Source organism: Stegodyphus dumicola, chromosome X1 (assembly GCF_044657685.1).
Source record: "Stegodyphus dumicola isolate Sdum_Otavi_A_Nest chromosome X1, ASM4465768v1".
NCBI lineage: Eukaryota > Metazoa > Arthropoda > Arachnida > Araneae > Eresidae > Stegodyphus > Stegodyphus dumicola.
This window is the reverse complement of record NC_140780.1, coordinates 83,908,631-83,936,584: the sequence shown is the minus strand read 5'-3', so window position 1 is coordinate 83,936,584 and position 27,954 is coordinate 83,908,631. Positions and strand designations below refer to the sequence as shown.

Sequence of the window (27,954 nt, the reverse complement as noted above, 5' to 3'; positions counted from 1 at the left end):
GGTCATGGCCAATTTTCGATATTTCTTAGTCTCCTTAAAAAACCTTTTTAAGCCAATAGAAATAAAGTGGCTCAGAGTTTGTTCTTGAGGAACTTTTTACATTTCTGAAGATGATGCTGTAAGAAAAGTAGCGACAGTAATCTGTCTAGTAAGAGAAGCAGACAGCAAATGCGACGTATCTATGATGAAATCCCCGTTGAGTATGAATCGGTGTTGTCTTAGCTTAGTTGTCTCTTTAACTGGTTAATAATAACTTTCTGAACTTATCATTGGCTGAACCCTTACGCAAGCATCTGTTAAAAGGCTGGTGCAAATAATATCTAAAATTTTGATTTATACTTTATCTTGCACATCACCCTTCAAAAGAAAAAAAAAAAAGGCTTAGCCTCGGGAGCCTTTTCAGAGAAAAAACATTAAAAACTAGAAAATAAAGAGTAAAATTATGTAGAAAATATGAATCATAAAATTTTGAATTAAATAATGAAAAACTTAAATATTGTAGAACATAAAATCTGAGTATTTCTGAAAAGTCTTTATTATAATCATGGAACACTTTAATGTCACAAACAACACACTTTTTACATAACCATCACTTATTTTGATACATTATTAGAAATTACTAAATTTACATAAGATTTTTAGAACAGAAAAGGTAGATAGTGAAATTAAAATGGAATGTTAAGGGGCTATTACAAATTAAAGTTAGAATTTTTATTTACATAGTTTTATATACATGCTACAAATGGAAAAACAAAACACAAACACTTGAGGTGTAGAAAAGCATAATATTATTAATAATTGTAACAATGTATTAACAAAGCTTAATATTGGTAGGTAAAAGGGTTTTTGTGTGCCATTGCCACTAAAGATGAGTGGCACATCAGTGGCTAAACTTCGGTAGTTAAACGTATATTTGCTTGAGTATTTTGGTTTTTTTATATGTAATAACAATATAAGTGCATTTCCTTGAGAAGGTCCTCTACGAAGGCATCCATTTCTTTATTCAGATAGCACTTTTGAGTACTTTCCCGTATTTAGGTAAACAAACCAAGCAACCAAAGTGGAGTGAACCAGCTTTAGCATTTTACCTCTTCCTTCTGTATGTAGCTTCAAAAAGGGAAAGGCGTACCATCGAATTCTTTTCACAAATAATACTATATGTTAAATAGTTGTCATTTTGGATGTCTGCCAACCTTTCTTTTTTACTGCATGAATAGCCATCCTTTCCCTTAGATATATTGAAGTTAGTTTTGATTTCGACATTTCCGAGTTGTTTACAAAAGAAAGTGTGGTAAAAGTGCTAATTGCTGAATAATAATTTTAAATTAAAATTCTAATTTTAGATTAATATGCCATGGTTGTAGTAATAATAAAATCGTTGTGACAATGCAAAAATTCTTATAACGTAAAACCTCTGTCTTCATCTTAGTGATTTACTATTTTTCCAAAGTGTTTTGCTTCGCTTTTCTTCATTTTTTGGATGGTTTTCAGGAGTGAGCTAGTCATTATTGTCTTATTTTAAATCTGTAAAGAGTCTTTTCGTATTTTTGCTTTGGCAGCCGTCTGCTTTCTTTCTGTTTTTTCATTCATGCAAGAAATGTTTCAATTTCCTTTTTGTTTTTGACTGTGAAAGCGATGCAAATAGCTTCTCCTTTTTAATTCTCCATTAGTAGTAGTAGTTTGAAAAATACTTTTATTTCGTTCATTAGCTAGTTATTATATATGGAAATTTTCTTTATATATTTTAAATTTATTTCAACTTCTTGTGCTTAATTTTATTTTTAAAATGTTCTTGAGAAATTCGGTTATTTTTATTCATAGAATTTTTATTTATTTATTATGATTTTATTATTTTAGTATCAAAGATTTAATAACCAAAAGCTATTTTGCATACTGGTTAACGTTTCTATTCTATGTGTCGTAATGCAACGATTGAGTTACTTTCGCTGTCTCTTTCATGTGTGTACTCTTATCATTAATAATTCTGAACAGAAATTCGGAACTTTAATCTGTTAGCTTTATTTCTGTGGTGATAAATAATGTAAAATTTATTTATCTAGAAGGCAATTCAAAAGTCATTAAATATTTAAAAAAATTGTATTTCTTTAAATTTGCCTTGTATGCTAAAGACGTTAATAAAAAAGAATTTTTTAAAAATTTTATAGCAATTTTGTAGTTAGTTTTTATCGGACGGTGATTGACTAGAAAGTGCATGATAGAAGTACTACTTATACTAGGAACTAAAGCAAGAAAGCTAATGGACTATTCGAAACGTTGTGATTATCTGTTACAGCACTTTTAATGAACTTTAATTACTTTTACCTGGAACAGTAGCATTATAGCTTCTGTCAGTTCATGGCACGGTAAAAGACCAATGATTGTTGCAAGATTGAAAGCGGCGGTAAAAAGTGGAAAAATTTGGTTCTTTGAGAGGTCCTGCACTAAGTGCCAGGATGATGGATAATGGAGTGCCTGGGTGATACCAGAATGATGTAACTGCAGAGAGAGGGAATTGTGTACTTTTTTTATTAGCATCATCAATACACTGAGTAGATTGCTTGAAAATTTTACCTTGAACTGGTATTTTTTTCCCAAGATTAAAATGTACGCTATATATCCCTATAAAATTATTCATCATATTGCATTTGAATACTGAAATTACTGCCCCGTTATGGATCAGTAGCTTTCTAATGGATGTAACTGTAACTAAATTGATTTTTAGATACCTTGTATGTATTAGAATAAACTCTTTCCTTACCATTATATTCCTCATTTATATTGGCCCCCAGTACCCCAAATTCGACTCTTAATTGCTCTTTTGCCTTATTTAAAATTTTTGCTGACATTCCAAACTTTCTTTTAAGAGCATATATGCATGAAATACTAGGACGCTGAATGGTTAGTTGAAAACCTTTAATTTTTTCTAGTGCTCGATTTTTGACATGAGCTGCACATAAGCCTTATGCAAAGCAGACATGGAAACGATTTGCCACCCTAATTGGTTGCAATGGTAGTATAGTAGATGAAGTTAACCCCTTTATATATATTGGGGAACAACTGCTAAAGACGGATCCCAAAATGTTAAAATGTGTTAAAATGTGTGTTTCATTGCCAAGTGAAATAAAATAATGGCAGAATAGTAGGACATAACATTAAAGATAATTTATTGTGCTTTGAATTCCAAGAAGGCGTTGAAACGTATTCAAGAAACAAAATAGTCATATTGCTGTGCTGAATACTTAAAAAGGAAACCGCAGGGATTCTGGCGTAAGATGTCAGTCCAGGATAGGGTCACTATGGATGTCAATGTAAGATTCCACACGCCGTACCATACTTTCCACAACATTATCCAACAGCTGTCTGAGTAATGAATTCATTCCTCTATCAGTGCACGGATGAGGATGCCCTTATTTACTGGAGGGCACTGTCGACCAGCAACACTCTTTCCCAAAGCATCCCAAACATTTTCAATGGGATTTGAATCTGGAGAATGTGTTGACCATAGGAGGCGTTGAATATCCTCGCTCTCTAGGCACTCGTGGACAGAGACTATTCGATGACATGCTACGCTGTCGTCCATGAAAACAAATTTATCACTGACAGCACCACGGAACAAGCGAACATAAGGCATGCGACATGCGACGGGGGCACCACCCCTTTACCGTCGGTTAATTGGTGTAGCGCCACGTCCACCAATATCTAGAGTTGAACCTTGAGTCTTTCAAAAGAGCAATTACATGGCCATACAAGGGCTGTTAATATTTGCGAACATAAGGCAGCAGAACATCATTAATGTATCGTTGCCCATCTTGGTCCCAGTTGCAACCACATGTAGAAGCATGCGGCCATTGATCATAGTGCCGGCCCATACCATGATACTGCATCTCGGATATCGGCCCTTTCCTGAATATTGTCTGGATGATCAGCAGTACCACTGTCATGCCAGATCAGATAGCGTCTTTAATCCGGTAACAGACTGAACCTACTCTCATCTAGAAAACTACGCAAGCCCAATTTTATGGAATCCAATTACGGTGCTCGCGATACCATTGCAAACGAGCGGTACGTTGCTGTCTGGATAATGGAATGCACACAACGGGAAGGCGGGCGTATAGCCCTTCTTGATACAAACGTCTGGCTATAGTTTTTCGAGAAATTCGCTTCCCAGTAGCAGCAAGTAACTGATTTTTCCAGTTATTTGTTGTTACCAGCTGCGCCGGTTCTTTTTGTCAATAGCACTGTGTATCTATCTTCTTCCGGCGTCGTGCTTTGAATACAATCTCCCCGTGACGTTTGCTACATATCCCGTTTGTTTTAAATAATTTCCACAGCCTTGAAATAACACTGTGGCTGACGTTGAACTCCCTAGCAACATCTGTTATTTTTCGCTCTTCTTCAATCTTGCCAATAATACGGCCACGCTTAAACTCATCTAAGTGATGTAGTGAAGACATACCGAATATTGCAAGTTCAATTGATTATTTTCCATTAAATTTTGATTTTGAACAACAAAAGTCAATATGCATCAAATCCTTTACCTCGTTCATCAGCGTACCATGTGACGGAAAACTGCGGAAATCCAAAATTTGCATATGCACAACACGTCTTACACTTATGTTGTTTTCCAGCCTTCTATTTTGTGTTGCTATCACTACTACTTTCATCCGTCTTCAATTAATTGTCTAGCAGTGTAGTTTTGTCATCATCAATACACGTTGTAATTATTTGAAGCAACATTATGCATCTAGAAAGCTGATCATTGTCTTTATTACTGCGGTGTTCATAAAAGCTCTCGGATGACGTATGCACCAATTTCAAATTTGATTTTTATTTTAACAGTTCTGTTACCCAGATAATATAGTGTGTAATTAAGTATCATTGATCATACATATTTTTCGATATTTTTGAACTATTATTTTTCTATTATTCGGAGAAGTTTTACGTGGGGTATTTCGTAAATATTCCTCAAGAAATCAATTTTCCCTAGTTTTCATACTTATTTTAATAGCTTAAAATCTCTTTAAAAATTTCCATCTGTCTTTAAATTATTCAGGCAAAATACACATTTTTCTGTTTTATATTTTATTGACGATTTTCTGGTATCCCAACATAAATAGCCATTTTATTTGGGAATTTAATTAGAGAAAGCAATTTGTATGCAGGTGACATGAGCTTAATAGTGTTATCAATTACAACAAAGTACTCAAGGGCGATCTGGCATAGAAAGAATGCCTTTGCGGAGGACTTTCTAAGGAAACTTCACATCGTATTCATGTTACACATAAAAAAAACAAAATCATAGATTTCTGGTATCGGTCAGCCCACCAGCATTGAACATTGATAGTTCGACCCGGATTGAAAGTCTGGACTGGCTGGCTGCATGGCAATTCTCATGATTTCCCCAATGAAAGGAGGCAAAGCACACGAAGGAAATATGGGATATTTACTGTTAAGCTCTCCTTAGTTCGATAGCCACTACCCAGATTTAGTCCTTTGGTATCGGTAACATAACCGGTGATGAAATCAGCAATGAATATCAGGGTTAGTGGCCTTATCTGTTTAGTTAATAATGGGCCATGTACTATATGAAATGAGACGTTCGGCAATCAGGAAGAGCAAACGAAAATGTACTAGGATGTCATATTCATCATTAGTTTTTGACAATACACTGCGTGCTTAAGCTTGGTGCTGGGCTCCAGCAATTCGTTCCTGGACTGCTCTGTGCAAAACGGCTGGCTGTATAGTATTTTCTTTAATTCCTGTATGTCTAACTTGAATACAAGCTAATTTCCCTACGAAAGCCTTCGCGAAGTAATCTCTCATAAGGCAGATAACCTTCGCGCGCATTGCTATAGCAAATTAACCAACCATACTTAAAAATCTAATTTTTCATTATGTCATCATTCATTGCTTGAGATGGGAGAGACATTTTATCGTATATCACATCCCGATTCTTATAGAATTTGACAGGATACGAACAAATATATCGCATTTCTCGTTTAAATGTACTGTATTAATTTTTTTCATGAAGGGCGTAGGCATCATAAACATGACTTTTAGCTATTAAATAATTCTAAATTATGTTTTTGATACAAACTGTAGTCCATCAAGCTACCTTAATTGCTCTACAAACAAAATCCCAAACTCTGGTAATTTCGTCCTAGACTCGATTTCCAGCTGCTAACTAACTGGCTCCAGAAATTATATAAATGTAAGGTCAGTACCTTTTCCCAGCAGCTTCTTTTAAAATGTTCTTTCATGACTTCCTTCTTACTTGCCTTCGAGTTATTTGCTCTAATCAATTACTTGCTACAAGCTGTATTCTTGTATGGCAAATCCTGGCGAAGAAAGGAAATGTCCCATAATAATAGATTATTCGCATCATTTAATCTCGTCCACATTAGATCCAATAGCAGTGAAAGGATATTATTAAAATTTTAAAGACCATTCCTAGTTGATGTTTATCGCATTACAGAGTTTGTACTTCGAAATAATATTTGGATTACAATGGAGAAATGTGATTAGAGCATTTTATGTAAGGGAAAAATCATTAAAAAGAACTTTTTCATTAAAAACACGCTGGCAGTCATTATTTTGTATCAATATTCAGAACAGCGTAGCTCTGTCCAGTGAAGTTGAAGCGTATACTTCCTATGTAGAAGAGCCTATAGTGTGCAGAAGATTAATTATGTACAGGGCTGGCTTTTGCATTTGGAGAAAGTATGCGATCACGTAGGGCGGCAAAATACGGGAGCTGCTGTTTGACTAATTAACAAAGAAACGAGAAATCTTTCCGATTTTTTTATTCTAGCAAAAATCATTTAATTTAATGTTAAATAAATATTATCTTAGCATTAAAAGTAGAGTAAAACTTTTGAGGACCATCTTCCAAAAACGCTCACATCCGAAAGTAGCCATAATTTCTGAGAATAGCAAACATGGATGCATCACTTCAGCCATCATCTAAGGCGATCATTTTCCCATTTGTCTAAAATGGTTTGAAACAATCGGTGGCTATCTTTTCACTGAAACAAACTACGCAAGTGGTAGCAACGTTTATTATATTACAATGGAGAGAGGTTTAACAATTTTTGTACTATGAAATACCCAATAAGTCAGCTTTTGCTGATACACAGATATGTATGTGACAGTCCATTTCGCCTATACGTGTGTCAGATCACCTTTGTGGCAAAATTTCATTGATATACTCACACATCCTTGTGTTGATGTTGTGTGGTACTGAGATAGATAACCGTCTTATTGAAGTAAATAAAGTCGATAATTTACTGGGACATCAACTAGTCTTACGATATGTACAAGTAAATCCTCTCAATGACATATAGCCTATCGCAATAGCAAAAGTGGACATACTTAGTATTTGTAAATACAGAAAAAGAGAAGAAAAAGGCTTGGTGAGTTTGGTATGTATGTAAATTACTAATGTATTTGAAAGAATATTATTTTAAAGACTCATAGACGTTTGCTTCTTTAAGTGCTCAGAATTTCAATAAGAACATACAGCATTTCACTAAGCTCAGAATTTCAGCAAGAGACATTTTCATGTCTGCTCGAAAACCGCATAGATCTTATTTTAAATTGAAACCCTTTACTGAAAGTTATTCTGCTTCATAATTATGTAAAAATGTTTCAACGATTTTTCGCAACATGTAATCGGGATGTTGTACTTGTATATCATCGAAATTTAAATACATAAGCAATGCATTTTGTAGCAATGTTGTAAAGCATCAGGGAACTTTAGCTATTTAACTTGTACTAGAGTAAAAGAACAGTGAAGCAGTGGATAAGAGAAAAAATTCACAAAACATTATTAGTCCGTCGTGAATTATGTTCTTAATGAAACGATATGTGTGGGGCTTTTGTGGTGGTCCCCCTGTGTAAGATATAAATACGGATTAGTTTTTTCAAATATCCCGCGCAAAGGCAGATTGCTTCGTTGTCGGGTAATCCTTTTTACGCTTTGCCTGAATTAATAAATCTAGTCCAATGCATTTCAAATGAACAATAGTAAATATATATATATATATATTGATAACTGGTGAACCATTTGCTTTACAAATTAATATGCATATAAATTTTGCAGCTTTCAGGCACAAACATATCTATATGGAAAGGACAATAATTAGCATCGTTATATTAAAAAAATATTCGACCTTTTTTAACTAACGTTTGCCATCTGCAACTTAAAAGAACCTAAATTTAATTTCACATGCCATAACCATAGAAGAGCTTTCGATGGAGTTTTATTCACGACTAAAATTAGCTTCATAGCAAAGCAAGACACTGATGTAGTAGCTTAGCAGTTCAGATCATAATGCTGTACTGCACTAATTCTAACGATTCGTATCGTGTTTTATACCCAGTTATACACATAATTCTGGGGTAAGTGATGTGATTAAGAAAACACAGATTAAAAGAAATAAAGCGGCATAAGGATTTTAATTGGTTAATAAAACTCATATCTAAACTTTACAGCGCTATCAGAAATTCATTACATAACGCTGTGGGGTGAGCTAGGCTAAGCTATAAGCAGCTAAGCTAACCATTTTCTAAGTATCATAGAAAAAAAATAATACTGTCAACATTGTCCTATACACTCTGCTCTATTTTATGTATATTGTTTTACAGGGATTGGATTTTATGAACATTTGTGTTGTTATATGCTGTTATATCCAAGGAATTTGTCTAAATGCGACACATTTTGATTTTGTTAGCATTCGGGAGTTGTCTGCCTCCCAAAGCAAAACCCACACCCTGATAAGTAGAGTTGGAGACTTTAATACTTACTCTTATTCGAATAAGCCTACCTTAGCTATGAGTACTTTTATTTTAAACATGTCTCATATTCTACTATTAATGGAACTTCTTAAAGACTATTAAAAGTAATGTCTGTTTTTTTCATAACAAAGTACTCCATCCTTTTGTTAGTGCCCTGCATCTATTTTATAAATAAGATTTACGACTTAGATTGTATTTATTCCGAGGAATTAATTGTCAAAACATTTTATAGCTATTCAAAATAAAAATATATATTAAAGGCAGTTCAAAAATTAAAACAAATGAGACCTCAACTCAGGTAATTCGGTTGTGTTTATTTTTAAACATGTTGTATTGAACTACATTCATTCGCGGGGAATTCTTTGCATGTTAACGTAGCCGGATCATAAAAGTGTTTCTTTTCTTCTGTCAACAGAATGTAATGTAACTTGTCACCAGAAGTGTGAAAGGCACATGCCAAATTTATGCGGCGTCAACCAGAAACTGCTGTGTGAGGTTTTGGAAACAGTAAGGAAAGGTTAGTCTACTGTGCTGTGAAAGAACCAGCAATCATTTGATAACATAACCGTTTATCATTCTTTTAAATGTTCTTTTCAAGCTTACTTTTGCCTTTCCTCAGCTTTCTTTGACTGCTTTTATTTCTACTTTCTGGTATTCAGCCTTATTTATTCAGTATTTAAATAATCATTCTTTAATTCTGTTGCACTTAGTTTCATTCTATGAATTTGATCTATACCTAAATCATTCGATTTACTTTTCCCGGTTTATGACATTTTCAGCTCACTTTCTTTGGGATTAATATCTTGCGCCTTTGTTTTAAATTAATATTTTTTATGTGACTTTTCATATTAGTAATTTTCTTGTGAAATTTGAGCTTATTCATTTCTCAGTCTCATCTTTGTTCTGCAATTTCCTCTATCTAAATACATTTAAACATTGTATTATTGCATTTTTTTACAAGTGTGTAAAATACTGCTTATTCATATTTGTAGCATCTATAATAAATTTTGGTTACCAGCAAAGAAATCAGTGAGCATTAACATGCTCATTTTTTTTATGATCATACATTTGCTTATATATAACACTAGTGCGTAATTTGTATATCTCATATAGCTTACGTCATATTTTGAAAAAATTCATACTGTTGATTTTATTTAATTTCGATGCAGCAGTTTTATCGGTGAGCATTTCATAATATTTCTAAAGCCTTATTTTGCCTTTGAAACGGACTTTTCAAAATATCCTTAAGTATGTACTTTTATGTTCTAAGAACAAAGATTAAAATTTAAACTGAAATTTTTGGTTTGTTTGCTCATAATTCTCTGTAAAAAAAGCGTTTCGGAATAGCATGAAATCTCTAATTTTGAATTACTACACAATGTAAATTCTCTCCTTACATACGCGTTAAGAATTTATTTTACTATGTGAAAATTTAGACATTTGAAAGCGTAATATAGCATTATAAAGTTTATTTCACATCAGTTTCTAATGCTGGTATTTTTATGGGTTACTTTTAATTCACTTTGGGCTACCCACGCGCATTTCCTAACTCTAAAGAATTTCATTTGATTTTACTGTAGTATTGAATGTAATCTTTTTTCATTATATATTACTTTCTAAATTGCCCTTCTGATGTAGGAAAATCTCCTGATCGGGACGAAAAATCTCGAACGAGAAGTCAGACATCGAACGCCTCAATATATTCATCTCTTTCATCGTCAACTACATGCACTACTTTTTCGACATCGTCTCTTGAAGATGAGGGCAAAAGTCCAACAAAAGAAAGTACACCGAAAACGCTAAGGTTTCGAAAATATGAAATAGATGATTTTGTGTTCCTCAAGTTACTAGGAAAAGGCAGTTTTGGTAAAGTAAGTAATTCTGAGCATTTTATTTGTTTTGCTTTAGAATTTTCCAGTTTCAAAAGCCATTTATTATTTCTTTTTTGTATTATAAATGTTCTAGATTTAATGAACTATGAATTTCATGTGTGCCAAGGTAAGATTTTTAATATTTGTGAAACTGAAAGCTTTTGGAATTCTGTTTTAAGTGTGATCGCATGCAAATGAATTTTGCTTACTCTTAGTAACTTCTTAGTTCAGTAAATTAATCGAACGAAATTTATTTATTTTGCTAATATTTGGAATGCGTATTTTAATTTAAAAGTTGTTCATTTGGTATTATTTCTTTTATTCAAGCTGCCAACTTTGGCAAAGTTTGGATTAATTTTTATCAAGAGAAGCATCTAATTGGTAAAAAGTAACTCAAAATATTTAATCATTTTGTTATTTTTCTTACATTACAGTGACAGCTTGAGAGATGTTTATGCAAAATATTCTAGCTGGCACATCTTAAAATGAGATAAAAAATTACTTTATATCTTTAATTTCGCGTACCGATATTTGGTTCTTAATTTATAAGATATTTAATGTTAATTAAAACTTTTTGATGATTTGGATCATTACTATAACTATCTCCTTACCGTTAGCCCCACCAGGATGCAAATGAGTTAGGAGTATTTAAGGCTAATATTCAGATAGACCTTTTGGCAGCGACGCTTGCAACTTTACTTTTCCATCGCCCACCTTTACCAATTAATATTCCCGTATTTTCCAACTTCGACCTTTTTTAAATTGTAAATCCAATTTTGTTGTTTTAATTCTTGCATGCGGCGAAGTTTCGATTGTGAGCACTAGTTCTTTCTTCTCTTTAAGTCAAAGCTTAAATAAATAATGAAAAGAGGTTGTTTAAAACCTTCATAATACTTGGTCGTACGTTTACAGATGCAAGGATAATTCAATTGGCAGTCTAATAGAGTCTGAATAACTTTTAGTTAATATTACACAGTTAAACCCTACAGTTTATGTGAAGGGTCTTACTACTTAGATAAATAAGCATGTCATATTGTTACTGGTGGGAAAAAAAGCTTAAAAAATTTTAAACTCTACATATAAAGACGAACATACGAATTTTTTTTTCAGAAACAAAATTTTTATCGTCCCCTTTTGAATCTATTTGTCTTATTTGAATCTCTCCCAAAAACGATTGTTTTAGGGGGAAATTGTTGCTTCAGACTGTTTTTTTGGCTTAATTTTGCTGTTTAAAAACACATTGTCGCATTGTTGGTTTGCATTTCAAATAGATGAAAGTTTTAAAATCCCTGTTCATTCCTTATCCACCCTAACAAGGATTATTTTCTTTTGTTTACCTCATCTTGCTCACCATGCTTCGTTTAGTTTCTTTCAGTCCTTGTAAAAATATTGGTCTTCCAGATATAGATTCAAAGGTGGTCAAATCCTTGGTCTCTTAAAAAAGTAATTGAATAAATATTTGTAGAAATTGTAAAACAAGGAACAAATGGCCGAATTTCAAATTTGGAAATGCGTGGGGGGGAAAGGGAGAATCCAGTGGCCTTGGCAAACAGGCCGGTAGACAGGGAACTCAGATGAGTCATTTCTAAAATTCACTGTTCCTACTGTTCCCTGAAGTTAAGTCAAGTATGTAACATTGCCAAGGCAAAGAGTATAATTCCCTCTTTCTCCAGGCCTTGCAATGGAAATCAGCAACTGTTTTAAATTCCCTACTCAAGTGAAATCCTATTGCCAAACACTGGCGACGAAAGAAAGCTCCAGACAAGTTTATTGTTCTGCATAATAGTAGCAGTAGTGACTGCCCTTCTGTTTCTGCCTGAGAAGCGAATAAGCAAATAATTTTTATTTAATAGCGTTTCCCTTCCACAAATATTACGGTAAGTTTAAAATTTAAGGAGGAGATTGAGGAATCTTTTGCATTTTGAATTTAAAGGATTCTGCGCTTTACAAAGACAAAATTAATGAAGAAATGAGTAAAATAAGCTTTCTTTATTGCTTAAAATGGAATGCATTAAAAGTTTTAATAGGTATTTCTCATTTATATCCTCAAGAATCGTTTAATTTTTATGAAAATCCTTGAAACAATACTCATTTTTAATGAAAAAATTTAATTTTAATCAAGTTTTTAAAAGAAATATATGATTAAAATCACATGTATGCTAGAACTGCTGTCTAAAAACATAAAGAAATTTTACGGCCATGTTATATATGTTGAGTTTATTCCTGTTCAATATGTATCTTCCTTAAGGTTTTAGCCTGGCAGTATCATAAGTGTGAGATATATATAGCGAGATGCCTCAGCCGGTCATATTGACGGCAGCAAGTAGTACGGTGTGAAGTGCTGTTTAGAAGTACGTAGTTAAGTCATGATTACTGGAATTTAAAAAATTCGAAGATATGAAACATGCATTATTCTGTTCTCCCATATGATTTGAAAAATGTAAAATACATTTTTCTTACATCACAGTGACAGCTTGAGAGATGTTTATGCAAAATATTCTAGCTGGCACATCTTAAAATGAGATAAAAAATTACTTTAGATTTTTAATTTTGTTTATTCACGCAATAGAATGCAATAAAGTAAATTCTCCTCCTCGGATTTATCTAGAACTTCATGTTCTCAATAAAGAAGGCGCGCATGGCCTCTATGTGATTCGGAAACACGACTCATCATAGCAGCACAGATGCGCGCGCAGTCATTAACTTGAACCGTTCTCTCTCGTACGCCGTCAGCGACAACTCTGTACTATATCACAGGTTACATGGCTAAATGGCTGAGGTGCAGGTGCCGACAAATACAGTGATGCGAAGTGCGATATACTACTGAAGAACAAAAAATTTGAGTGCTTCAAATTGTCAAAAAATAATCATCATTCCAGAGATGCGTTCATAGTTAAGTTTACTGAGTTATTAATATCGAAATTTAAAAGAATGTTTATTAAGCAAATAGTACTTAAGCTTAATAAAATGTTTTCTTCCCAAGTTCTTTCATTAGCTTTATAAATGCTTAACTAGTTCTCCACTAGCTATTTATTAGCCTTTTTTAAGGCTCACCAGTAATCCAGTGGTTACACCTCAAAACAACAGTAGTTACTTCAAGTGTAACGCGAAAGGAAGTCATAAAAGTATATTTTCTTAGGAGGTAGCTCTGTGATGTTTTATGGTAATTAATTAAATCAGCCAAGTAACTATTATTAAAAGAATTCGTTTTCTTTAAGAGAAGACTTGCTTCTTATGTGCCACCTTTCGTCTCCAGCGCCCATTCTTTTGTGTGCATATTCTTTGCCTCATATCCCTGCTTCAGCGCATTCGCTTCGCAACATTGCTGACGTCAGACATGGTGAGCCATGGACTTTATAAGAAAGGTCTCTTATAAGGTCCATGTGGTGAGCCAACTTGCGAACGAAATCGGCGATCAATCGGCTCCCGCCTTCCCTTTTCTCTCAACGTCAAACCCTGCGTTATTTTCGCGATTTTTATTAACTAAACGTGGTTTGCAATAGCACGTTCCATGGCAATTATTATTCCTCTTGATGTTTATTGTAATCCTCTGAATTTGTCGTCGCGTTAACAGAACACCCTGTATATTTTAATTGCTAATAATGAGATGTTTGACTGATTATCAGTCATCTGTTGAAAATTTGTTATTGCATTCTAGAACACACAGAAAAAATTTAGTATGTAATCCAACTGCTAAGATGTCATCTGTTTTTATTTTTCTTTCGATATATTTTATACTAAGGTACATCTGTGGCGTTGGGAATATCTTTTATTAATTATAATAATCGAGCAAATACTCATAAAGATTATCAGTTGGATGTTTTGTAAATTATATCAATTAGATATATTATTTATAAGAATTGCGTTCATTGCTCTTGTATCGCATTTTCTTAAGCAACTGCAATAATGGTTTCAAAAATAAACTACAGAAGTTATACCCTGTCGATTTACAGAACTAGTAGCTGTTTGCGATGTTACACAAGTGATAAGTACCAGGTTAAGGCAATATAATGATATCAAAGATTTCACCGCATCCATGATAAGCATTTAACGCCCTCCCCCCCACAAATTGTTTCTTTTCGTGTAGATAAAGGTTGTAACCTAACTCCATAAATTCATTTATTTTAATAAAATAATTTAATAATTTTAAAATCTTTTTAAATGTAAACTTTAAAAAAAAGTGGTCTGAAAACGATTAAAAAAAACACTGATTCTTGACAGCGAAATAAGCTGACAGGGTGAGTGTTTTCACAAATGCCCTCCCTACGTAACGTAAATATAAACCATTTTCCCCTTAAAAACTCCTCTAAAGATACCCTCTTCTAAACTGGAGGCCACCGAGTGTCGCCTGCAAATCCACAAGACTGCCAAATACTAATGGTGTGGTCGCATTCGGTTTTTGGCGATTGAATCCTGGCCGCATAAGGTGTTTCTCCATATGAAACATGAACATGTTTCCGTTAAAAGCCCTCGAGCGCTTTGCCATAGTCAAATAAACCAAACCAAATTTTAGGAGGAAGGTTTGCCAACCTTAAACTGTCAAATATATATCTGTGACACTTTGGAATTTGTTGAAGATAGATATTGGAGCATAATAAGGAGAAGAAACTTACAGAAGTGGCTGAATTTTATTTCTTATTTCTCGTTGACACACATTTTTATAGCCAACACAAATAAACTGGAGCAGTAAACGCACCTGGTTTTAGAATCTTTTATATTTTTAAAGAGAGCAGACTGTAGCAAGTTGACAGAAGCGAAGAGGGAAAGCAAATTTGGCATATTCCAAGAAGGAAGTCTAGTTGAAAAGGAAAAGTTACGGTTTGCAACTTTAACTTTCAGTTGCGAATTAGCTACGTTAGCATCGTTAAGTAAAGAATAGAAACTGGAAATACCAAAATTAAAGAGTTAAGGGACTATGGCAAATAAAAGTTAGTATTGTGATTTACATATTTTATGCTATGTAGCTACTAAAATCCAGTTCAAAAGTACAGCGATATTTGATACTATAGTGCTATTTTGCGATTTTCTAAATCATCAAAATGTTATTTTCCTTGTTCCCAGATAATCGGTACTCCAGGAAAAAATATATACAAGCAGAACCTTAATTTTCATACATTTGTTCATGTACATATTTCATTCGTTTATATTTTATCAATTATCATTAACAATATATTCATATTCAAATATTATTTTCAGTCGGTATTTCATCAGTCTTTTGCAATAATTCAGACTAGAAGCTATTCCTTTTTTTTTTTTTTTTTGTCATTAGGGATCAACAAAACAAGGACGAAATTTAAGATTTTTTTTTTTTTTTAAATGCAGTCCGAACTTTTCGAATTTCTGAAAATCAGCTTTTTGGCGAAAGATTATGGATTAAATGCATAGGTGATGTATAGTGAAGAAATGATCGAAACAATATTTTACAACAGTTACATATATGAAACAGAATACGAGTATGAAACCGAGCCTCTTAAAAAAAGTGCAGTTTGCATTCCAAGAGCAAATCATTTACAAATAGTTTACTTTTATGAAGACGCGTATAATAACTAGTAAATAGTCACTGATCAAAGCAAAGCCTGAACAATTTGATTACTTTGTATCAAAGTTAGATTATGATTCTGAAAAAGCGGTTTCGATGAAGCAAATAATTTGTGTTTGAGAATATTATAAATTGGATTAATACGTAAGCAATACATTAGGAAAAATTAAAACGATTCTTCTCATTTAAAAATATACAAGGCTAAAAAAATTAGCTTCGAAATCTATATAAAGTGAAGGGGTTGAAAGATTAGGACTTGTTGGATTACGGCGTAGGAATCGAGGAATAAGAATTGGAAACACGTATATTATTTGCTATGCCGCTCTGTTTTGTTGACTTCCCAAAGTTTCAAAATCCTACTCATTTTTCGCCTTTGGCAATCAAAAGAATTATATTAAACAATTATGTCCAGATTATTAGCCCGCCAGACGCAGCAGCAAAATCACTGAACATTGGTATATTGCTACCCAGGTTAAAATCCCGCTGAATAGATTGGCTGCATGGATGTTTTTCTGATTTACTCCATGTGTTAGGTTGTAACATGTTCTCCTTTCCCTTAAGGCTAATTCACACCAACGCATTTACGCAGTGAGGCAGAAAGCGGTAGCCATTCAGAAGTGATTTCGGGGATTGCATTAACCGAATGACTCGAGAACGCGTGAATTGATCTAAATTCAAATTTCCACTGCTTCCTGCATCAGTTCAGGTATCGAACTAATAATTAAGCTCTTTTGCTTACCCACTAACTACTGTACCTTTTAAAAATAATTTTTTTTATTTAAACTGGATCCAGATTGAGTCAAGGAGACGTCTAAAAAGGCGATTTAATTGCTCCCTTAACAAACATCCCGCCGTAACAATCGCCTGAGCAAATTCGGGGATAGAACAAGAATCATGTCAATTCTACTCAATCTGCCGAAAATTTTCAGAATTCCATAAAGGAAGACAACAAAATAATACCACAACACTTCCACCTGTATCTAAGCTTTCTTTAATGAGTTGAGCAACAATAATATCACAGAAGACTGCAGCATGTGTGAATTAATTGCGTGTTTCTTCTTTTCCTGACACAAAAGTACCGGCTAAAGCTCATTTTAATTTAGTTTTTTCCTTAAAATTATTTAATCCAACATTTTCATCCAGAAATTTTCATTTTATTTGCATCTAAAACTTGTACTGTAAGGTACTGTATACAGTAGCTATGCTCTCCATCCCTTTGAGTGAAATGAAGTAGCAGTCTCTGCGGTCAATGAGTCGGAGATGATCCCACGTTGCAATTCCTGTTTTCTCGTGTCTTGGTCTTGTATCACTTTTAGCTGATTATTTTATTTTTACTTTTATTTATACTTTTGAAATTACATGTTTATTCCCTGTATGTATCTTATCATTTAATATTTCATTTTCCTGAGACCAGGACATCTTTTTTGTCTCTTATTTCTTGGTTTCTTCATCGCTTTGGTTATCTTGTATTTGATTTCTTCATCATAATGGGGGCCTGATTTTCGCAGAAGCAGGTGCCCTGAATCTCTACTAAAGAAAAACAAAAAAAAATTATACATATTCTAAATACATAGGTAGTATTTAAAACATATAATATTTGGGGGCTTTTTTTCAGGTCTAGGTTTTAAAAATATAAAACTTAAAACGGGAGATTTTACAAATCTTATTTTAATTTTATGCCTTTCTTTAAAAATCATAAGCAGAACCTTTGTTCAAAATTGATTTAAAAATTAATAATTCCAAAATTAATTTAAAAATTAATAATTCCAAAATTAATTTTTCAAAGTCTGGAAAAATTCCATGGAATAACCCATCCGACGAAATTATTTCATTGACGTTTGAAAAACATTTTTTTAATTCTACGTCTAATTTATATACTTCAACATTAAACTGATAACAACTTAATTGCATTAATTTTGTCACATCTGTTTTGAACTTGAGATTGGCAATAAAATTAATAAGAATTGTTTAGGTTTTTCTCATTTTCAGTTCCATTAGAAAGTCCTCCATGAGAGCAGTTCTTTAGGCAGAGATCCTCTGTGTGCTTTGTCTAATCAAACAAACCAAATGTGCAAATTTATATTTTATACATCACATATTAAGCTGAACCATGGAAATAACATACACAAGAAGGTAAAATGTCTTTTTCGTTTTGTCTTTGTTTAAATAACTTTAAATGAAAAATGCTGTACTATAAGGTTATTTCACAAAATAAATTATATCAAATGCACCTTAGATGTAATACAGTTTGCGTTAGTAACCTCTACTATATTAAAAACATTTGAATGTTAGTGGTCTTTGTGACATTTTCTCCCTTGACCTCTAGTTTTATAAAATGATCCCTGGTCGTAATGTACCTTATTTATATAAATTTGAGGGGCTTAAAAATAACGTGAGCCTTTTTCGTATCTAATCAAACATGCATATAGTCTGAAACATCATAGACTCTAAGCTGGAAAATTAAGACAAAAACGAGAACTAGAAAGTAATTCTTACCAGATATCTGACACGAAGAGCCGCATGCGCAGATTGCAAATTTTAAAGCGAAACTTTCCCCTCGGTTGTGAACTAACGTTCGCGGAAAGTGTCATTCTTCTGCTTTTTCTCTTTTCGCAATAATGCGTCAGTGGGAATTTTGTACAGCAGATAGCCCTCGAGTGCTTTGCGTTAATCCAAATATTCCATGCATTATCTTTAGGTGTTCAACATTTAACATTAACCCATGTCGTTCATTTTGAATGTGTAGAATCAGCTTTGTTTTTGCTCAAACATGTCTGGAATTAAATCAGATCTTCCTTGCTAAAATAAAACGTCCCACCAGCAGTCGAGTGATGAAATCGCAGAACAAATTATTCGACGCAAGTTTAAATGGCGGCGTACAAGCTGGCTGCGTAAGAGTTCTTTTTTCCCCCCATGTGTAACATGGATATGAGACAGCTCCCCTTAGAAAGTTCTCTACTCAAATATATGTCGCCTTAGGCAGATAGCCCTCATGTGCTTGACCGTAACCCAAGTAATTCAATCAAGTCCAGTCCTAGATAAAATACCTTTGCCAGAGAACATACCTTCTGAAGCAAGTAGTCTTCTTGTGCTTGCTGTAAATAAATAGCACTGTCCTCAGTTGCTTTGTCATAATTAATTAACGAGCGTTACGATCCATTTGATCTCTCGTGTAGAGGCTTCATTTTAATAACCTCGTGTACAGCAGATGGAAATCTGTAGCTGTTAAAAATGCATTTAAGCTTAAAGCATGCATGTTAATGTGTAGCATTTTTACTGTAAAGGTATTCATGAATTAAGTCTGAAGAATCTTCATCTCATGATTCGAAGTTCTGGACTGTCGACGTTGGAGGAATTTTTTTTTAATTACTTAGTCTTCCTAATTTCCATTCTAGCTCACTAAATAATTATTTCTGTGTGACCCTTGTATTATTCTTCATGTTGTACAACATGAAGAATTATTTTCGGAGCCCGCCGCTGATTCAAACAGAACAGCTATTTGAATTTATTTTTGCAAAATTTCAAGCTAAATTTTTCTAAATTTTACGAGTTTCTAGGAGAGTATGAAATGTGTGAATTCAGTGGACGTGTATATGAATGTATCCGAGATTCCGAATCATCAGCTATGAACGAAATACTCGAAAATCAAATACTGAATACCAGCTTTTCCGAGGCGAGGCTGGGAAGTGGATGTCGTTAGTATAGTCACTTATATGAGGACTGCGGGGCAGTAAACAAACTTTAAAACTGCATTAAAATTTCTCCTGATTTTCTTTGTGTAACGTGGGTCAGTTTCTCATATTAAGATTTTGACGAAGACTTCTCTACCCTTAGGCAGATATCCCTTCTATGTTTTACCGCGTTCAATACTATTCATAAAAGGGGGGGATTCTTTAATTTTTGTGAAATAATTAAACCATTGTGATTAACTTCAGTATGGAAGACGACGTGTTTATAAATTCTAAACTAATTAAATATAAAGAAATATTTAATTTTGAATTAATAAATAATCATACAATAGATGTAAAGACGTTTTAGATTAGAGAAAAAATTATACCTAATGATATATAACGATATGTACATTTTCACTACTTAGGTTATATTGAATGCAAAATTCACAAATTTATTTTGAAAACTTGCCCTAAAGAGATTTTTATCTTTCTTCCCTTTCTCAACAGTCTGACAGGTTTCAAACACTGATAATGCAAAAGAATTTTCCATGCTTTTTTTACTTTCTAAAAGTAAGGTGAATGCCAAGGACGAGATCTAAATTGAGCTTTCGCAGCCATGTGAGTAGAGCTATATTTATCTCCTGGGTTTCGCAGGACAGCTGTGGCCAAAACGTTTTATCTTTCTGGAAAACGGATAGCCTTCATCTGACACCCCTTCATCTGCTCCATCTTTCATTTCCGTCTACCGCCTTCACAAGCTTTACTAAATAGCTGAGTTATTAAATGTAAATATATCAAGACTCTAGTTAAGTTTAATGCTTCCATTTAAAAAAAAGGGGGGGCGAGAAATTTGTGGCAAAGTTACATTTTGAGAAATAACAAGAAGGGGGGGTAATCTGGCGACGAAACAAAGAAGTTTAGCTTTCGGGCGATAAATGTGACACTGTATTTATTTTTAAGAAGATACATTTTAACACGTTTTGTACAAAATTATTACTTTTTTTACGAACATGAAATAAATTTAGATAGAATCTAGTGGCATAACTGCTTCACTTATACTTTTGAAATTGTAAGAATTTTTCTTATTACAGGGAGGCATTTTTTAAGGGTCTAAAACATTTTGATCGGGGAAGAGGTTTTTTTTTTTTTAGTTTATTTTTTATTTTTTCCTAATTTTTATTTTGAAAATTATTTAATAATTTACAATTTAACAATTTAAAGAAAAGTTTTATTTGAAGGACGAAATAAACAGTTAATTTAACTTTTTTTTATGATCTCAATCGCGAAGCATCTTAAGCACATACTTATCAGTGGGTGTTCACAGAATGAGGAAAATAGGTTGCTTGTTCCCCTTAATCAAGTAAAACATCTGTTTGTATGTCAATGCATGTATACTCTGTCGTTTTCGTATTCATGGTGAAACATACTGTATTCTGTATAATCTGCCTGTGAAACTTTTACCAAAGTAAATTATAAAAGCAAAATTTTTGATGTAATTACTTATATGTTTCCAATGTTACTCTCTCCTCATCTTCGTAAAATTTTATACGGACGCCCCTTCACACAATTATGTAGGTCGAAAGACAGTTATGTAAATGGAAGGACGTGAGGAATCATTGCGGAAAATGCAAAATACTTTTGTGGGAAAAATTGAAAAGGTATTGTAATTATTTTTTCAGAATATATTGACTTTTAAGTGACGTTATCCAAATATTTTTGCGAATTTTGTGAAAAAAAATTAAATGTTTTAAACTTTTTGATAAACTTCAATGAAAGACATGTTTAAAATGCCGGAAACTCAAAAACACTATACGACAAAAAAACATACGACAATGCTCTAGTGAAGTCGTCTATATTTATCTGACGAAAGTCTGTTTCCAGGGCACACAAGGAGGAGATTTATGGACAAGCACCACATTTTTTACCTTATTCAGGGCTAAAGAAACTATCGATTTTAAAATCAGGCAAAATAACAATCTTATTTTGGCGTTGATTTTGAAAGTCATCAAACATAATCCTTCTACTTCAGAAGAGCGGAATTAAAATTTGAGTAGTCGGAGGTACTAAATGATTTTATATAGAAAGAAATGAGCGAAGCAAAGCGAAAGCGTATGTAACGTCATCTGTCTAGGAAAATATGAATGAGATTTGAAAAAGCTGAGATATTAGAATTTTAAAAGCATTGAAAGATCAATGCTATCAGTAAAGAAGAAAAATGTTTGCTATTGTGAAAGAGTTCAAAGAATTCCAATTTTCCAATTGAATAAGCTTCGCAGATAATGTTTGTAGATCCAAAGTCAAAATTATGGTTAAGTGTTTATTAGGGATTGGTTACCAAAGATATATTTCTCTCTCTCTCTTTTTTTTTTTTTTTTTTTTTAACATACCATTCATGTTTCTTGATGAAGAAATTTCAATGCACTTTCAGTTTAGCCGATACATGTCAAACTACAGTGCCATGATAGGCTAAATTTCCACAAGGATTAAAATTAAAGATGGGATCTTTGAGAATTGAGCAAAGAATTTTGCTGATAAGTGAGAAATGACTTCAAAGTTGAACTTGTGGGAAATCCGAGCAGTTTCGTAATTGATAGATTAAACAATATTATGGCAGTGATTTTAACCGCGAAACGTGTTTTATGATGACAGAAGGAACATTTTTGAAAGGTTTCATCGCTGTCCGTGGCAGAAAATCCTCAATGAAACTGATTTCAAATAATTGATTTCTCAGAAAGCAAGTATTCTGAAAAGCAAATTTTGAGCATGATATATGTAATAGCAAAAAAGGAGGCATTTTTTTTATTTGGCAGAGTGACATGATTTTGCACGGAAAGGCAGATAAACAGAAAAAGATTTACGGTAAATAATTTCTGTTCTTGATCAACTATTATGAGCAATGTACGAAAAGATTAGAAATCGAACTGGCAATTTCCACTGCCTGAAAATGAAACCCGTCTAGCAAATGGCGGCCGTGTTTGTGAGATCAAAGTATGCCTATAAGCCGGTGGAATGTAATGCTCCTATGGCTTTGTGTAAATAGATTTTTAAATAATAAGTTATAAAAATTTTAATGAAATATGAGGCTATGGCGAATTCTATGAAATACGATTTATGTGTTACCACTGAAAACACATCGCAGCGTGCAAACTAAATTATTAGGAAATGCTGTGATGCTTAATACTGAAGAATTTGAAATATTTTACAGAAAACGAGTTCTCCTTTTACTTTGCTTGCTGTATATCCTATGTTCTGCTGCTGAAACAGAGTTTTTTTTTTATTATTATTATAACTGTCACCATCTTGCAGTAACCAGCCTTTTAACAAACCGAAAATATATCAATTGTTAAAAATACAGGTTGTATCAATTTAATAACTTTACTTTATTCTCTTATAAATTTACCAAAGTTGATTAAAATATTTATCTTAAAATCAAGTTTGATTTAAAAAATTAAATTTTGTTTGCACAGTTTGGGATATATCAGTTGCAAATACTCAATTTTGGTAAATATTGCATTTAATTCTTAGCTTCCATATATAATTTTGAATCTTTAGCAAGCAATAAGAAAAGTTACATTTGGCGAAAGACGTTTTAATAAATACTTATATTAAGAAATTCTATCACATACTATAAAAAAGAAAAAGAAATATAGCGCATAGCAATATGCGCAACTTATTATGCGCGCATAACAACACTTAATAAACAGCTAAGAAGTACCTTTTCGCATCATAAAATACATTTGGTAGTTAAAAATAATCGCAACAGCACTACCATAATACTGTTTAATCTTTCAATCAAGTCCGAAATTGCTCGGTTACTCCATAAATTGAGGTTTGAAGTCCTTTGGTCACTTATCAGTAAAATTCGTTGTTCAATTCTTAAAGATCCCATCTCTTATTTTAATTCTTGTGGAACTTTAGCCTACCACGTCAATGTGGTATGACATATATTGAAAAGAGCTTTGATATTTCTCATCGAGGGAAAATAAATCGTATGTTCGAAAAGCAGAAAAAAACAAATTTTTGATAGCTAACCACTGTTGAAACTTTAATCATAATTTTGGATCTATAAAAACTATATGTAAAGCTTCTAATAAGAATTTTCTTTACTTAATGACTTTAATATTTCAGTTCTTTCAAAATTGTAATATTTCATTTTTTCCAGTTTCATTAATATTTTCCTCGACAGTTGACGTTACATACGTTTTCACCTTGCTCCTCTCATTTCGTTCTATGTAAAATCGTTTATTTCCTCCGACTGCTGAAATTTTCCTTCCTCGTTTCTGAAATAGCGGACCTTTATCTGATATCTCCATAAATAATTTTAAAACCTGTTCCAAAATAAGTCTTTTTAGCATTAAATAAAGACAAAATATGGTACTTGCTCATATAATCCTTCTCCTTTTCTTCCCTGGAAGCAGCTGTTAGCCAGATAAATATAGTCAAATTTTACTAAAAAATAATGCCGCGTGTTTTTGTCTACATGTAGTTGCTGTCAGACAAGCCCTTGTCAATTATATGCCCCTGTGACACAGACCCATAGAAAACGCATGCAGGTCGCCGTACAGCTTGCAGCGCCCGAAATTGGAATGAATTATCTGTATTCTATGGCTTTTGCCATTTTGCCGCTGGTGGGCTACGAAAAATTCACCTTTATGAGTGTTAATATAATTGTAGAATTTTATAAATGCTTTGTAAAAAAATTCAGAGCTTCAGGTTCTTCTGAAAAATTTAATGAAGATTTTTAGGTATTGAAAATTTTGTTCTCAAGGAAAAATTGAAAATTGGCTTGTTGAAATTACTGTAAGCATATTGGGTTTACCATTTACTTGTACAATTGTTGATAAAATAAAAGTGACTACATAAAATCTTCATTCCTCTGTGACATTTTAAATAGAGAATACGTTTTTTAGCATTGCAGCGTTATTTCCACTAGTTCATCCGGTATAATGCATCATAAAAAATTTACCTTTCATTTAAATAAGAATTGCGAGACCTGTTTTTAACTTTCTTAATGAAGTTCTTAAATTACATCTTAAACAGAGGTTGACGTTGCTTGCATTCTAATTTTAAAAGTTTGTATTTGGTTTTCGTCCTTTTGCCCCATTTTGCTAGGCTATTCGCTAAGATTTAAACGCGGGTCGAATTACTAGTGTTCAGCGATTTTACTGTTCTCTCGCTGGTGGGCGCGAATCCTGAAAAAATGTTTGTGTTTGTTAAATAAATGCTTTATTTTTTTCGTTCTTTATTTTTGTTTAATCTATAGGAATTTAGAAGTTAATTTCAACATAATAGTTTTCATTTTGAGCGCGTTGTATCAATTGTATTCCTCCTATCCCCTCCTCCCGAATCAGTTTGAAGTTCAAATAGGTGCAGATTGCAATTTTTGCTAAAAAACTCAAGGAAGCCTCTTTAGCAAAACTTTAAAACTGCTGAAAATAAAGCAAAGCCCAGAAAATTGTGAATACTGTTTGCTCATTTAGAAGCACATACTGTTAAATACCTGTATGAACAGTTAAATCGATGTAATAAGAAAAGTTACATTTAAGTAAGCATCGAACAGTTAAATCGATGTAATAAGGAAAGTTACATTTGTTAAAAGAACAGTTAAATCGATGTAAGAACTTGAAAATCTGTGCAAATTTAACTATATTTGTATTGTTTTGACAGATTTTGAGATTTTAAAATTGTCATTGAAAGAAAAGTTGGAAACTTCGTTAGAGGCGATCAAAAACTCTGTTTGTAACCGCTCTTCTATAAACACAAACGCCAGCTATCTCTATAAGTATTCATTAACAAAGCACAGAAACAGTTGCAAAGAAAATGTACCCAAAACAGAACATAACCTAAAACGGACCACCTAACATTTAGAATTAATGTTCGAGTCACGGAGACATAATATTGGGGGAACCTATCCTCATCGCAGCTGGAGGTCAACTGCTGTAACTGTTGTTCTCGTTGCCACTAGCTAGCATTCTTACATCCAAAGAGTTCTGTCACATATTTAATCATCTTTTTTGTATTATATACAAAATATTAGCTGCCATTTTTTTCCTTTAACTGTCATGTATTTCTAGATGAGTTGGTTCATGCATATTTTTTTGGAGAAAAATAGTTTATGGTTAGGAGAACTTCTTCATTGTTAGTCTTGTTTGTCTTAACTCTATAGTTACGAACTATACCTATCTTTTACCTCAGTTTTGCTCACATTTCCTCAGAGATCTTACTGTTTAAGCGTGTATACGAGCCGGTTTCCCTTAGAAAGTCCTCCACGAATGCATCCCTCTCCTTAGGCAGATAGCCTTCAAGGCTTTGCCGTAATTAAATCACATCACCTAACCTACTGTTTAAGCAGATCATGGCATGAGAAACTGCATGTATTCCATAAGCAGTACCTACCCAATGTCTTATGATGTAGAAGGCTACCAGCAGACGAGAGGCTAAAACCGTAAAATACTGGTAGTTTTCACCAATTTCTGTTACCGGTGGTTGAAAGGACTTTTACATGGAGTTTTCACGGTTTTTCTTATCTGTAACTTGAATACTGGACAATTTCCCTTGGAAAGGTCCCCGCAAAAGCATTCGTACCTTTATTCCTAGAGTACTTTGCCCGTATTAAATAATCAAGTACAACTACTCGTGGCTTGGCCCACCAGAGGTCGAGGGATAGTTCGACCTGGGCTCAGTTCCAGGCAAATGGGCTGACTGCATGGGAATTTTCAAAGTTTAATCATGCATTATGAAGTTTTTTTTTCATAATTATGAAACATTCATGCATTATGAAAAAAAAACTTCAAAATGCAGTTTGCACAGGTTGCAACGCTTTAAAATCAACGAAACCTCTTATAGCGACTATCTTTCATAGACAATCGTTTCTGAAAGTGATCATTATTTTATACAAAACAAAAGAAATCTGGTACTGAACATCATCTTTACAAGAGGACCATCCCTCTAGAAAACCCAAAACGGCTTTAATTATAAATGTTCTTCTTGGGGAGATTTAACTGTGCTAATTCTCTTTTTGTTCTTTGCTTAAACTTTTGCAGCTATTATAGCTATATTTATGAATTCAATGTCCGAAATTAACATCGGTGTCCTGAAAGCAATCTTGACATTTATGTACTCCGTCTAAAATGGCAACATATAATTCAAATTATATTTGATCATACGTGTGTGTACAATAATTAAAAACGTTCTACACGTTAATAAGACATTTTCGTAATCTTGATGCTTCCCAAATCTCCCAGTTTTTGCTTAATCCTGCAGATTTGCGCTGAACTATTAAATTTGAAAAATGAAATGTGATGGAAGTAACTGTTAAATAGTAAATAGAAGTTCTAATCATAAATTGAATTCTAATCGAGCGAATCAGTTGCTAATTGTAAACGTGGTACTAAACAGGAGAGTTACCTTGCTAGTTTTTATGCTAGGGGGTGCTTCAATCACTCACTCAGTAAATAAATTAATCAGTGCAGATATTCTCATAAAAATAAATAGAGGAAGAACTACTTGAGACTAATGGCCTGAAGGCAACTCATTTTGTGAAAATTCGTAAAATTATAGATCTGCTCTGTTAACTAACGCAGTGAGTACCCGGCTGCACAATCCTTTCTCGATGGTTCTGCTTCGTATGCTTTTAATTTGCCGCACAAGAAGTTTAAACTTCGGTGATAATTTATCTTGCAGGAAATAAGCATGGGGTAGCTGAACTAACTTTCTTTCCATATGAACCGCTTTGTTCTCAAATGATGCAAGGCCGTATTGACAAGATTTGGGTAAACTAAGGTTTATGGTTTGGTTCCTATGATGTTCACTGTAATTGGTGCAATTTGATGCTTCTTGCAATATATTTTTAAAACTGGATTTACGTACCTTTTCTAGCTATCGAAATTAACTATATATAACTTGTAAGATTCTAGCTAAATTAAAGTTCCTTTCTGTGGCTACTTGAACTGTGAAGCGACTATTCACCAAGTTCAGCTGTAGAAGTAACTACACAGGGTAAGGGTAAAAAGACCTTTTTATTCAACTTAAGAACAAATATGTACAAATGCCACTCTTGGTGCTTACAGGTCTTCAC

General features: G+C 33.2%; 1 protein-coding gene across 6 annotated transcripts in view; it reads left to right on the top strand.

The window, feature by feature from the left end:
* LOC118203737 (uncharacterized) overlaps positions 1–27,954 on the top strand; it is a 55,991-nt gene that overhangs the window by 12,805 nt on the left and 15,232 nt on the right. For all 6 annotated transcript variants that reach the window (XR_015038480.1, XR_015038479.1, XM_085807537.1 and 3 more), the window contains exon 2: positions 10,435–10,667. Coding sequence is in view for 4 of the 6 variants with exons in the window: in XM_085807537.1 (XP_085663663.1) it covers positions 10,435–10,667 (233 nt within the window). In the remaining 2 variants the exon portion in view is untranslated. The remainder of the gene's footprint in view (positions 1–10,434; positions 10,668–27,954) is intronic.